Raw genomic sequence first — 14,510 nt, 5'->3', positions numbered from 1 at the left:
ACAGAGTGTCTGGGATGAGGAGGATTTGAAATCCAGAAAGCGAAGGAAATATGTCTTGGTGCATTGAAACTCATCTTTTCTTGAATTTGGAGAGAACACAATTACAATAAGGAGTAATTCAAAGACCGCCGCGGATGCTCCAACCAAACTCCATCGGCCGCAGAGTGTCTTATAAGCTTCGGTGTTAGAGAAAGAAATTGTATTTGGAAAGTCCTTGCGATATTCATGGAAGTCAATAATACTAGCGCAGATTTATTGGGAATATTACATGAATAGCATTTCTCTTTTGTACTTCCTTATATAAGTACACCTTGGAAGACAATGTTATATTTTCGGTAATGCATGCTAACAAATGATGGTGGAAAACAATTTTATTTCATATCGATATGATAGATATCTAAAGGGAATATAGAGAATAGTTTCTTCCATAGTAGAGAACAATTTTCTGCTTTTGAGGCCGGTCCGTTGTGCTCTTACAAACGTTTAAAAATTACAAAATATATCTAAACACACATCCATCTTGAGCAACTATTTTATTTTGATCAAAACCGACAATTAAATATACAATTCACACACCTTTATATAAAACTCCACATAAAAAAGGCCAAATTACCCATCCTTGCAAACTCATTTAGTATGTTGCTTAGGGTTTCGGTGGTTGGTTTTTATTGGATTTTGTGTGATTTGGGCAGGTGTGAGAAATTAGGATTTGGACAATTTTTTTTGGAAAGGAAATGTTGTTTTCATATAAGAAAAGACATGATGATAATTGATATGAAGGTGCAAAAGTGATTTCAAAAGGTAACACCTAAGTATGTTTTCAATTTTTATTTTTTTTCAAATGTAGAGGTATATAAGTGGTAGTTCTTGAGTGGTAATGAATGTTTTCGGTGTCTTTCCTTTTATTAGTAAATTTACTTTGATATCTAGAACTTACAATCAATAATTGGATGAATTAAGCCACAAATTCCAATATTGGAGAGAAAAATATTATAAAACTCATAGATAAAATAATAAAATAATATAACAACAATTTTAAATTTATTTTTCATATTTTCGGTGTGGCCCTGAAATTGACTATCTGTATTGTAGAGGCTAAGGAAAATTCATTGTACACAAAGAGAAGCTGGGTATCTAGCTTCGTCGACTCGGTTAAATAATGCTCCTCTTGTCGCTCGTATATTCAATATGAGTGGGGCTATGCTCCGGTTTTCCATGATTGCTAAGCTCATGTGCATAGACTCCTTTACTAGCTAGAGATCTTCATTTTTGCCCTGGAAAACCTAAGGCCTAAAAGGGGCTATTTTGAGGTAGGATGTTGACTTCACATGTATCAATCCCGTGCATCCACGGTTGCTCTATATCGAAGAAATTAATCGCTTTGTTTATTCGAGGTTTGATGACTTTTGGAGTGGAGCACTACCGTCTCCGCCCGCCCTGGTAGACTTGACTTAGCCTTTGCTTTCGATTGAAACCAGAGTTCCAAGAACGACACCGACGCAAATCACAATCATGCGTATTTCCCTCAACTACAGGTGCCCCTCAGGTCAGTTTATCTTTGGTGCCGTGTCATTCATTATTGCTCATCATTTCAAGATTTTAAGAACGAATGAACATGCTTGAAGATACTTATTGTAATACGAACATGTGGGTATTGCGAAATAACGATTTGGATGGTAAGTAGAATCAACAAAAAATAGAATACATCATCACTTAGCTAAGAAGAAACCCCAGGAAAATAGAGTATGTTTATGATTCTGTAGCATGTGGAACCATATAATAAGCAAAGCATACTAGTGCTCCAAGACCGAGAACCGCCCTCTCAAGTCTCAACAGCCTCAGCTGCAATGCAAGGATTTGACCTCCTTTGCTGATGTACTGATCTCTATGGTGCAATTCATTTTTGAGATCTTGGTCTTCTTGAACATGAACATGACTGTTACCTTTCCTTTGAGCTCGCCTTGGCTTTTCAAGGTTAATTCGCTCCCAAGGTTCGAACTAGTAGGCAAAGCACCGGAGTTCAAGGTCACGGGCACATCGATCTTCTTGGTGGACTTGAAGTTGGCCTTGCCCTTGGGAATGGTCGCTTGTCCCACTTGGACGTCCCCATAGATGAAGTTAACAGTAGAAGCATCGTACTTGAAGGGACCCCAGTTGGTGTTCTTGACCCGGATCGGAGCGACGAAGCTCATGTTGAACGAGGGAGATGTCTGCGCCTCGGTGGTCAGGGTCGGGATGGTGAAATCGGCCACCCTGAACTTAGGGGACTTGAATTTCATGATGACCAAGACAAAGAAGAGGCCTTGGACTACCTGGAAGATGATGAAGGCGATGATGCCGATTGTCCACTTCATCTTTTTCTTGCGCCTCGCCTCCTCGATCTCCTCAAGCGACTCCTGGTCGCTCCGGTGGTAGCCGTTCACCTCCGCCGGGTGGTATTGGTTCTGGTTCTTGTCCGCCATGGATGCTCAGTTAATATGGCGATGGTTTTTCTCGATTCTTTCTTTCTCTCTTTGTTTTTTTCTTTCCCGAGAAGAAGGAAGAACAAACGGAGAGTGAATTTCTGGGTTCCTCCCCCTAAGCAAAGTGGCTTCTTTTTCCCTGGGAGAAGTGGAGGAGATGTGGGAGGAAATGCTGATGTTTTGCATTGTGGATTGAAAGATATATATAGTCTTTAGAGGGTGACCCGAATGAAGTGTGCGTCGGGGGTGAAGGAGTGATTTTTCTGGGGAAACGAATTCCTGCTTTGAACATCCGCCAGGCAACTTCGTTACACACGGCAAAAGACGAAAAAAAGGCGTAATAAATTAAGGTGGATGCTTTTGACTTCTAGATGGTCATGACTTTTGGGTTTGAGAGGAAACTACACGGTGGCGAAGGTGGACCCCATCAACGGTCATCGGCGGAAGCTTCGGTCTTGGTCATACATAGTGCGCTCATTTAATTCAAACGAGGGGAGCCCCAGTTTAGGTGTGACCTGACATATAATTAGATATTTTGAAAAGTGACTGTTCAGCTTAGTTTGTCGTTTTGTGGGATAGTGGACTTTTTTAAAGACGAAATTTTGAGAATTTAGAGGGAGAAAAGTGAGATTAATGTTTGAGACCCTAAATCCACGTAAGCCAATAAAGGCAGATTCCGATGTACTTCCAGTTAAAAAAAAAAAAAAAGAGTGAGATTAATGTGACTATAGGGATTCGACCCGTGCTTGGCGGAGCGAGGAAATTATTTGTCAGACGATTTATTCGGGGTTTGCTGACGTGGAGTAATGATGGGTTCTAGAAGCCGAGGGGAAAAATTGTAATACAAAAAAAAAAGGAGGAAGGGGGGCCCGCCGTATTGGGTTCTCTCCCCGAAATGGGAGGAGGACTTGGATGACGGTGGAAAAGGAAATGGGAAGAGGACTTGGAGAATGGTGGAATTTCCACCAATACATTTGAATACCATGTCGACAAGGGCAAAAGGGTCTTTTTGATAACATATATTAACATGATAAAAAAATTTCTTGCCAATTTCCGAACAACGAGATAGTTATCTAAAAAATCTTAAATTTATTATACGACGGTTAATTCAATCCTAAACTTTTTTTCCGATCAAATTTGGTTGTGATGACTATATTAACAAATAGTTAAAATGTTAAGACTTAATTAAAAAAATTAAAATATTTATAATTACATTTATCGTCATACAAAAAGTTTCTTTTTCGATGATTTATCGTTCAAACAACACGCTCAAAAATCATTTTCCTCTGCTTTTCGTTGCGCTACCTTCATTTCCTTCCCCATCCCGATCTCATCCTAACGTAATCAGAGAATAGGATTCGCATGTTGGTCCTGATCAGAGTTCACTTTCCAAGAACTTGTGTTCATGACGACTTATGCTCTGCTGTCCAAATACTATTGATTAATCGTTCCATGCTCGAGACTTAAATGTGTAATCTTCCCCGCTCTCCAACAGCTTATCTTATAAATAAATGTTTGCTTACTCAAAAAGAACAATAAGCTCAGTCGAAGATAGTAGACATACCTATATGCCGTGCCGATTCGGTGATTTGAGATTGTAGAGCCCACTTTTGCCTTTAATGACCTGTGTTCTAATGTCCGAGGAAGGGATGAGATGGAGATGTGAATTTAGGGGGTACATTTGACATTTTCATGTTGTATATGAGAACTGCATGACATTGCCAAATTGGCATAGATAAATAGGCCTTCTTAGTTATAGCAAATCATCCTCAGTATACTTTTTTTTTCCAATGCTATCTAGATGCCTAAAATCATCGGTAGAATTAAGTTATTAACATTTAAATCCCTAATTTCAAGCCACCATTATATTTCCTCTCCTCCACCTAAACCTTTATCCCTTGCCAGAAGTCTTGTATTGTATGGTATGTTGCTGAGTCCATCTGTTGGGACCCGGAAAGAGTCCTCCTACAAGCTGTAGGGATTATAAAATCTGCTCGTCGAGGTCCTGGGTTTGATCGAGTGGGATCGAAAACTCAGGCTTGGGCGTCGATGGGTGGATCCAAGCATTGGCCATTTCGGTCATTGGCTGAGGTGATCACAAGTCTAGCCCACGAGGACATACTTAGGCAGGACATTGAAGTCGAAGGTCTAGACATCACCTATCAGGTCACTTACACAATTCGTTTTGGTCGCTTGAGATTAGACCCATCAAATAGGTGAATCTAGTCGAGTCATAAATGGTCCGACTCAAATAGACCCATATAACTTATTTGATATATTTTCATGTAATGCAAATTTAGTGACCTATATCTCACCTAACTATATTCCTAATTTTTTTTTTTTATATTTAACCCAATTTACAGAAATCCATAGCCAAATTGAAGTAAAAGTGCGAAATGAGTGAGCAGGAGATGGAATGAAGGCAAGAGAGAGATCAAAGAATGAATCACAGAAATGGATTGGGCCTAAATAAACTATAACCCAATTTATAACCCAATTGTGACCCACTTAACACTAGCATTGTGTTTAAACTTAATAATGATCCATTTACTCAATAACTAACCATTTATAACCCATCATAACACCTACATAAGTTAAGGAATGGGTTGTGATCCATCTTAACATATCTACTTGAAACTTAGCTTTGACAGTTAAGGCCTCCCATTCGCTCACACAATTGGGTTTGCTCACCAAGGACTTCAGTCCATTCTATAAGCCAAGGAGTACAAATGAATTTCGAAGCCCCTTTTGTTGTGCAATGCGTGAATCATTAGTTAAAATTTGGATAATGACAAGACAGGACTTCAGTCCATTTTTTTGGCACTACTGAACTTGACATTGTTCCGCTTTCACCGTCGAAGTGCGGCAGTGACTATAGTCATGATTGCAAGATTTGATCTTGGATAGTGTTCAGTTGAGACGATAATGCTCGTACAATCGTAAGGCCTCATCATCCAAACGATCAGCATTGGCTTACTTTCAAAATCTAACCAAAAATAATCTCCATTCTAATCACAGTACAAATAGAGAATTTATAAAATTCTAAGTATACACACAACCGGAACCCAGTGAATGATAATCGGACAAGTATACACACAACCGGAACCCAATGACTGATAATAGGACACATAGTTCAAAAACAATTCGTGGCAAGCAAATGAGCAACCGCACAAACAATCTGATACAACGATCAAGCTCTCGACTCTCATTTGCATGACAAGGACTTGAGTGCCTTTGTGGGCACATCAATGGCCATAGTGCAGTTCATTTGCGATGTCTTGTTCTTCTTGAACATGAACATGACCGTCACCTTCCCTTTGAGCTCAGCTCGGCTGTTCAATGTTATGACCCCTGAGCTCAACTCGCTCCCGAGAGTTGAACTGCTTGGCAAGTTCGTAGAGTTCAAGGTCACGTTGGCGTCAATCTTCTTGGTGGACTTGAAGTTGGCCTTGCTCTTCGGAATAGCCACCTCCCCACTTGAACGCCTCCATAGATGAAGTTAACAGTGGTGGCATCGTACTTGAAGGGGCCCCAGTTGGTGTTCTTGATCCGGATCGGGGCGACGAAGGTCACGTCGAATGAGGGTGAAGTCTGAGTCCCGACATTTAGGGACTGGATGTCGAACTCACCGACCCTGAACTTGGGGGACTTGAACTTCATGATGACAAGGATAAAGAAGAGGGCCTGGACTACCTGAAAGATGACGAACGCAGTGATGCCGATCGTCCATTTCATCCTCTTCTTGCGCCTTTCCTCGTCCGTCAGTTGCTGCGACTCTTGATCCTTTCTGTAGAACACCATCCTGATTTTTGGTCTGTGGGTGATATTCGGTTCTGATTGTGCTCGAAAGCTGGTGTTTCAGCGATGGGTTGCTCGAAGAAAAGGAAGATTTTCTCGGCTGCGTTTCGCTGGTGAAGTGCTCGGATGCGTTTGAAGGGGTTGTTAATGCTTGTTTGGGTGGCGATGTCGGGTTATATATAGTGATTTTGAGGGGTATTTCTTCCGTATGCTATAAGATATATAGGGACCTTACGAGGAAATGATCGCAGTAGGACTCGAACAGCGGTCCCGGGATTTTCGTACACGTTTTTGAGGCTCGTTTTTGTTGATTTTCTAGATGCTCGTGATTTTAAATTGGTGAAATTGCCTTCTTATTTACGACAAACGGTAGCAATAGAAGCTTCTTTTAATTTAATATTTGTTTTTATCTGATGGAGGGCTCCAATACAAAAGCTGAACCGTCTAAGGGGTTGGCTTGGCTGGAAGTTGCTTGCCCAATTGAACCACCCGTCTTAATAAAATCATTTGCTAAGAATGAAAGTTAAACCTCAGTTTATATACTGAGTAAGTTGTGACTTATAATCACCTGTCGCGACCTACCGTCGAGAGGGAAGGGAACAGGTTTAGGGGTGATGCCTAAATGACGGGTCTAAGGCTCATGATTAGCGCGGGCTCTCCTAAGTCCATATCCCGTGATGTTGGGATATTTTTTGCATAAAATGAGTTGCCACTATTAGAGTCAGCTAAAAATCAAGTGAAATATGGGAGTGTACTCACTTCATACACAACCAGAAAATCTAGGGTCAGAGAATTGATTACATTAATTGACCAATTAGCTTCCTTTCAGTATCTAATCTTGTTCATTTTAGAAAAAAATATTTTTGTTAGGCAGTTTTGATTGACTTTACATCAATCCAATAAGATGTGAGGTAATCATACGGGTACGTAATCATTAAAGTAACAATCATAGCTACCAAAATTCTAATTGCAATAAAACTGAGCAAGTGTAATTAAACATAAATAAATATGCAGAAAAACACGCCATATAATCAATATACTAGCAAATAAATGCCTAATTACACTAAAAGGCAATACAAAAGCAATTCCTAACCAAACCCCATCATTTTGGGTTTTAGAAAAAAATTTTGAATTTTGAATTAATTTTTAATTCAAAAATCAAAATAATAATAATATTTTTCGCGTCGGATCGGGTCGGGTCTGGTCGGACCCGACCCGGGTCTGACCTGGTCGGGCGGAGTTCGGGTCCGTCGGAGTTCGGTCTGGTTGGGGGCGGGCCGGTTGGCCCGCCCGAAAAAAGGAAGGCCCGACCAAACAATGGTCGGGCCTTCAATTAATTGCGGTTGGGTCCGTTCAACGGGCCCAACCCTTTGCGAAAAGGGCCCTCTGCGGCAGGCCCCATCTCCAGCAAGAGGGGCTGAGCGGGCCGGATTCGCAATCTGGCCCAGCTCAGCCCGCGTCCCCCAGTTCGCGAACACTCGGTCGCGACCGGGGAAAACACGGCTGCGGGCAGCCCCGGGGGGTTTCCGGTCAAGGCACGGCCGCTCCGCTTCGGCTAGGCGGAGGAAGGGCGGCTCGACCCCTGAGGTCGAGGGCCTCGGCGGCGGCGGCGGGGTGTCGGTCGAGGACGGCACTTCGTCGGCCCGCGGCTCCTGCTCCGCGATCCGCCCGGTTCGCGACAGGGTAGATGGCGACAGCAAACGACGCGGGCGGTCTCCGGCTAGACGAGGGTGCTCCGGTCGAAGGATCGGGTTGAAGTCAGGGACGGCGGAGCTCGTTTTTGGCGGGGCATCTCGATAAATGGGTAATGTGCACTAATGGGACTAAGAGATTTCGGCTCGGCCGAGGCCCGAGCACGGATCCGTCGACCTAAGGAAACCTACCGGAGTTCAAGGAACATAACAGGAACCGACAGAGGGGCCGGAGCTCGCTCGAATCAGTCGGAGGAGCTCCGGCCAACTTGATACGCCACTATGCACGCCAGGTGTTTGGTGAAGTGCCTACCTGATTTCCGGCGGGGTTGGAGGCGATCGGCGGCTCCGGAAGCGGTCGACGGCTCAAGGGGGACTCCTCCTCTCCTTCTCTCTCTGTGCGCTCTCTCTCTCTCCCCTCTCCTTCTCTCGCTCGCTCTCGGCTTGGTGTTTTTTTAGTGCCGATTCCCCCCCTCGTTCTCTGTCCTCTCCTCCGGTTTTATGCTCGGCCAACAAGCGCGCATGGCCTCTGCAGCTGCCAACTTGCCGGCCGGATTGTCCCCGACCCGCGGATCACGCCGCTCGCCTGCCACCGATTCACCTGCTCTCTGCTGCCGCTCATCCTCTCTGTTCTCTGCAGGTTCTGCAAGTCTTCGAGCGAAGATCAGCAGAGGGGAAGAAGGAAAGGCCGGGCCGCCGAAGGAGAAAGGGGTCTGGGCCAAGCCCAGCGCGAGGGGAAGAAGGAAAGGCCGGGTCGGGCCAAGGTCGAATCCGGCCCGACCTGACCATTTTCTTTTTTTTTTTTTTTTTGTAAATAATAATAATTAAAAATTAACTTAATTTTTTTAATAATAATTTTTTTGCCTTTTTTTTGTGACTAATTCCTAACCTTTAATGCTATTTTAAATTAATTAATTTAGTTGAAATTAAGGTGTCAACATTACCCATCAACGGCCAAGGTATGCCTAAAATCTCTCTTTGTTGCGTTTCTTGATTCTTATCTAGTGATTACGATAGCTTGGAGATGAGGTAGTGTTATTGGAATCGATTGGAGAAGAGTTTCAAATCATGTAAATCTCTCCGACCTATTTCCCTGCTTTGTTCATATTGTTTTTCTTTTCAAATATTATGATTTGCCACATGAACTCCATTCGCCAGCTAGAGATGTATAGCAAATTCTCCTTACCCCATAAGGACCCTCTCTAACCCTGCACGACCTGGAGGTATATAGCGAAATGTCCTTACTTCGTAGGGACTCTCTCTGAAGACCAAGGGTTAGAGATGACCCCTACGAGGAGTTGGATTTCATCGATGGTGATGAAAACTTCACCCCTAGAGGCCGCATGATTAATTGGGTCTTAAAAACCTCCAAGCCCTACGCACAACTTTTCTTTCTTTTTTTCTTGGTCTCCAATAAGTGCATTGTTACGAAAAATAGATTGTTTAAAAAAAAAATCTGATTTGAAAATTGCTGTTTCTACTAATACATGTATCCTTAAATTATCTTATTTACTATGTATACATACAATGAATCTCAACACTCAGCTTGTTAAGCACAAACATTACCATTAATTAGTCAAAAATATATTATCATCCTAAGCAATTAGCCCATTGTGGGATCTCATAACAAGATCAAGGATCTCCATCAATTATAGATGTTAAAAGCATATATCTAATAATTAAGTTATGTGGCTAAATTATTAATTAATTTATAGTAATAAAAGGTGCATAGATAATTAGTGATTGTGATAGCTTAGAAAGCATATATGGTTATTAGTATTAGGGGTGAGAAAAAAATTGGACTGAGCTAGGAACCGCCCGAACCAGACTGAGCCACCCGATTCTGGGTTGTTCCCGGTTCCAAAAAATTGAAACTAGTGAATTTTAGTCTAATTTCAGGTTCTAAGTGTAGACCTACCCGCCCAAACCATACCGATATATGTAGATATGTATGTATGTATGTATGTTAATCCTGGAGTCAACAATCAGCCAATTCTTTCCCAATCGTCACCGGCTCAAGCTTGAGGTTGAATTAAAAGCAAAACCTCAAACAGGTGATGGGCGCGACGTCATACCAAAGAGGGGAACAAGGCGCTTGGTAAGTGTGGAGAAGTGAGGAGCAACAGGATCCATGCCATGGGCAATGGGAGTCTTCTAAGTAGATGTCGAATATGCTTAGCATGTACACGGCGTGAAGAGCCATGCCCAGAACCACGAACCATCTCTCTCGTTTCTTCAACCACCTCCTCTTTCTGCCGACGCCTTCTTTAGCTCGTGCATCGCCAATCCCCAAGATCCCATCTTCGACCCAATTGATATTGTTTTTCTTGTGTGATCAGCTACTAGTATTCTTATTCTTGGCTTCTGACTGCTGTTATAACTCATGCTAGCGACTCGATCAGACAGAGTTCAAAGAGAAGCACTTGAGCCTTGTTCAGTTCAACGACTCATACGGAACGAATACATGAGCCACGAGAGGTGGTCTCTGGAACATTATCAAGCTTATTGACATTATCAAGGCCAATTCTTAGACCCACTTAGGAACCAGGGGATCATGATCGACCAATTCGGTCCAATTCTCAGGTGGGTCCAAGGCTAGGTGGGTTAGTTCCACAAACTAAAAACCGCCTCTTCTAGTCCAATTCTCAATTTCAAGGTAAAAACCAACATATCCTAAAAGTAATCACCCCTAATTGGTATAAATTGGAAATCATTTTCAAATCATGTATATCTCTCCCCATATCTCCTTACTTTTTTTGTTCTTTATTGACATAAAGACACTAAGAGTGCAAAAGTTTTGCATGGCACTCGTCCATTTTATTTTTTTTCCAAACTACTTCAATGCTACTTATTTAAGGAAACGACCATTTAAGGACTAAATTCGATTTGGATTATTATATTTTATTAAATTCTCAGACCAAGATAACTTACCAGCGTGTCCAATCAACATATATTCCCCTAACCTGCGACGTCTGCATGTTTTGCCCTAACCATAAAACCATAGATTGGACAATCAAGAATTTTCCCAAATTCCCCAAATATAAAGATTTTGGTGGTCCTCTCATTACACCCGAGGGCATGGAGGAGGGTCCGGATCTGAAGGATTTTGGTGGTAATGGACTAGGCAAGGGAAGACGTGACCTTTAAGTAGGTCAAGTGAGGCATTTGGTCGAACAGATTGCAGGCGTCGTCAGGTGGGAGGTAAAGGCGAGAGTTGGGGTCGATTCGATAGAGAAGGAAGGCAATGAACGAATAGTTCCCGGCTCTGGATCCATAGATTTGTGGGTTTGAGTTCTATTACGGAATTGAAGCAGTGGAGAACGGATTTTATAAGGTAGACTAGAGAGTTCGACAGAAGAAAGAAACCGTGTGCGATATTTGATCTTACTGCTAGATGCAAATTATTGAAACCAGGGGAATTGGTTTTCGAAGAAAACGATGTGAATAGATTGACATGATCTTGAAGTGAAGAAGGATCGAGTGAGCAAGTTCATCGAAGAAGTAAACCCTAGTATCATTGGTCATAGCTCCTCCTGCAATTTCCATCGTCCACCATCTCCAATCGCCATCAGCCACTCTGAAATCTCCATTGCCGGCCATCTCGATTTCATTGCAGCCAAAACAAAGCACAACATAGCATACACACCGATCTCACGAAAGAATCCTCTCTCAAACATTTTTTAAGTTACAATCGTTTGTGATCCTTCTCCATCGCTCGCTAATTGTTGTCACCCCCCTTCGTTTGACGCCGTCCGTTACTTCCAAGTCTGGCCGGTCGTGCCCTCTTCTCCCATGCTTTTCAGATCCAAGTGTTCAAATTTCCTCACGCTCGCTTGATCCTTCTTCGCCGGCGCCATTCACTGGCGCTTGACGTTTTGCTCCAAACCCCAACATCGTTCAACCTAAGGTACTCAAGAACAAGGCTACCCTGCAAACCACGACATCTACTTCAAAATTGTCGAACAAGGCTTGATTGGGAAAGAAAGAGAGAGCAGAGAGAACCAGAAAGAATGGTACGTGAAATTACTTTAAAACGGCGTCGATTTGTTATTAAAGATCAGCTCATTGTCCACATGTATTTATTTTAATATGGGCATTGACATTTAATTAAAAAAGCTAAGAAATAATTTTGGCGAAAATTAGGATATAGTGAATCATCCTTTGTATACCCTTTTTTTCCAACGTTGCTTTTTGTTCACAGGGAACAAAAAAAAAAACAGAAAAGTTGTTTGAAAACAAAATCTAAATGACTAAAGTCATTGGCACGATTAATTATCAACATTTAGAACCCTAATTTCAAGCCTCCTATATTTCTCCTCTCCTCCATCAAAACCTTAATCCCTCGCCAGAAGTTCTGTATATTGCAATATGTTGCTGAATCGATCTGTCGGGAACCCAGAAACAGTCCTCCCAGAGGCTGTTAGGATTATAGAATCTGACCGTGGAGGTCTTGGGTTTGATCGAGTGGGAGTGAAGACGCAGGCTTGGGCGCCAATGGCAAGGATCCAAGCATTGGCCGGCCATTCGGGTCTCTGGCTGAGGTGATGACAACGCAAGTCTAGCCCATGCGGACTTAGGCAGGACATTGAAGTCGAAGGTGTAGACATCACAGACCAGGTCGCTCTCGCAATTCGGTTTGGTCGCTAGACGCTTGAGACCTACCTTTGAGAGCTAAGGCTTCGAGTTCAATTGCAGCCGTTTTGGGGCCGACCCCTTAAGGTACTTCCGCTGCTCGCCAAGGACTTAAGTCCATGCAATAAGCCGTGGAGTTCAAATGAATTTCAAAACCCCATACACTGTTTAACACGTGACCCTTTATTTAAAATTTACATAATGACGGGGACGGCTCCTGAACTTTTCTTCAGGATTCCTGGAGGCAGAATCATTACTTGTGGCTTTTAAGTTACATGTAAATTTCCCTTAGTTTTTATATATCCAATTTCAAAAACCTTTTCCAAATAGATTCACCGGTCAATGGGGCCTTAAAGTGATTTGGTTTCAGCATGATACCCGACCGATTTCCATATTTTTACCATTTTTTTAGTACTAAAATTAGATGACTAAACCTGACATTGTAAGGCCTCGTCATCCAAACAATCAGCACTGGCTTCCTTCCAAAAGCTAAGCGAAAAAATCCTCCATTCCAATCACGGTACAGATCAAAAATTTCTAAGTATACACACAACTGGATCCCAATGAATGGTAATAGGACACATAGTTCAAAAACAATTCACGGCAGACAAATAAGCAACCACACAACCAATCTCATACAGAGATCACGCTCTCGACTCTCATCTGCATGACAACGATTTGAGTGCCTTTGTGGATACGTCAATGGCCATAGTGCAGTTCATTTGCGAGATCTTGTTCTTCTTGAACATGAACATGACCGTCACCTTCCCTTTGAGCTCGCCTTGGCTGTTCAATGTTATGACCCCCAAGCTCAACTCGCTCCCGAGAGTCGAACCGCTCAGCAAGTTCATGGAGTTCAAGGTCACATTGGCATCGATCTTCTTGGTGGACTTGAAGTTGGCCTTGCTCTTTGGAATAGCCACCTCTCCCACCTGAACGCCTCCGTAGACGAAGTTAACGGTGGTGGCATCGTACTTGAAGGGGCCCCAGTTGGTGTTCTTGATCCGGATCGGGGCGACGAAGGTCATGTCGAATGAGGGCGAGGCCTGAGTACCAGCGTTCAGGGACTGGATGTCGAACTCGCCGACCCTGAACTTGGGGGACTTGAACTTCATGATGACAAGGACAAAGAAGAGGACCACGGCCACCTGGAAGATGAGGAAGGCGGTGATGCCGATCGTCCACTTCATCCTCTTCTTGCGCCTCTCCTCGTCCGTCAGTTGATGCGACTCTTGATCCTTCCTGTAGAACAACATCCTGATTTTGGTCTGTGGGTGATATTCGGTTCTGGTTGTGCTCGAAAGCTGGTTTTTCAGAGATGGTTTGCTTGAAGAAAAGGAATATTTTCTCCTCTGCGTTTCGTTCGTGAAGTGCTTGGACGTATTTAAACGGATTGTTGATGCTTAATTGGGTGGCTATGTCGGGTTATATATAGTGATTATTACTACCGTGGACCTTACAAGGAAATGATCGCAATGGGACCTGAACAGCGGTCCCAGGATTTAGGTACCCGGTGCCAGAACGAGTTCTTTTCGGATCACTTTTGTTGACTTTCTAGATGCTCGTGGAATTGTTTTCTTATTTACAAGTAACGGCCAGCTATAGAAGCTTAAATTAATTTATTGTCCATTTTTATCTGATGGAGAGCTCCACTTTTAAAGCTGAACCGTCTATAGGTTGGTTGGAAGTTGCTTGCTCAATTGAACCACCCCTCTTAATAAAATCATTTGCTAAGAGTGGAAGGCAAACCTCAGTTTATATGCTGAGCGAGTAAGTTGGGGCCTATAATCACGCCTCAACGGCCAAGGTATTCCTAAATTCTCTCTTTGCTGCTCTGCTTATACTTCTAATTAGCAGTAGGTTTCTTGATTCTTATGTGGTGATTGTGATAGCTTGGAGATCATATAGTGTTATTGCAATCAATTGG

The 14,510-nt window shown here is 42.8% G+C and overlaps 2 protein-coding genes across 2 annotated transcripts; both read right to left on the bottom strand.

Moving 5' to 3' along the window:
• Positions 1-1,838: 1,838 nt before the first annotated feature.
• On the bottom strand, positions 1,839-2,462 carry LOC120293594 (late embryogenesis abundant protein At1g64065-like). Its single transcript, XM_039313285.1, has one exon. The coding sequence runs from the start codon at positions 2,460-2,462 to the stop codon at positions 1,839-1,841; it is 624 nt and encodes a 207-aa protein (XP_039169219.1).
• A 3,205-nt stretch (positions 2,463-5,667) lies between these two features.
• LOC104446083 lies at positions 5,668-6,263 on the bottom strand. The gene is made up of 2 exons (XM_039313284.1): positions 5,983-6,263; positions 5,668-5,938 (listed from the first exon to the last, which is right to left on the bottom strand). The coding sequence occupies exons 1-2, from the start codon at positions 6,261-6,263 to the stop codon at positions 5,668-5,670; spliced, it is 552 nt and encodes a 183-aa protein (XP_039169218.1).
• Positions 6,264-14,510: the final 8,247 nt, after the last annotated feature.

Source organism: Eucalyptus grandis, chromosome 5 (assembly GCF_016545825.1).
Source record: "Eucalyptus grandis isolate ANBG69807.140 chromosome 5, ASM1654582v1, whole genome shotgun sequence".
Taxonomy (NCBI): domain Eukaryota; kingdom Viridiplantae; phylum Streptophyta; class Magnoliopsida; order Myrtales; family Myrtaceae; genus Eucalyptus; species Eucalyptus grandis.
The sequence above is the reverse complement of the archived record's forward strand: the minus strand, read 5'-3'. Positions and strand labels throughout refer to the sequence as shown.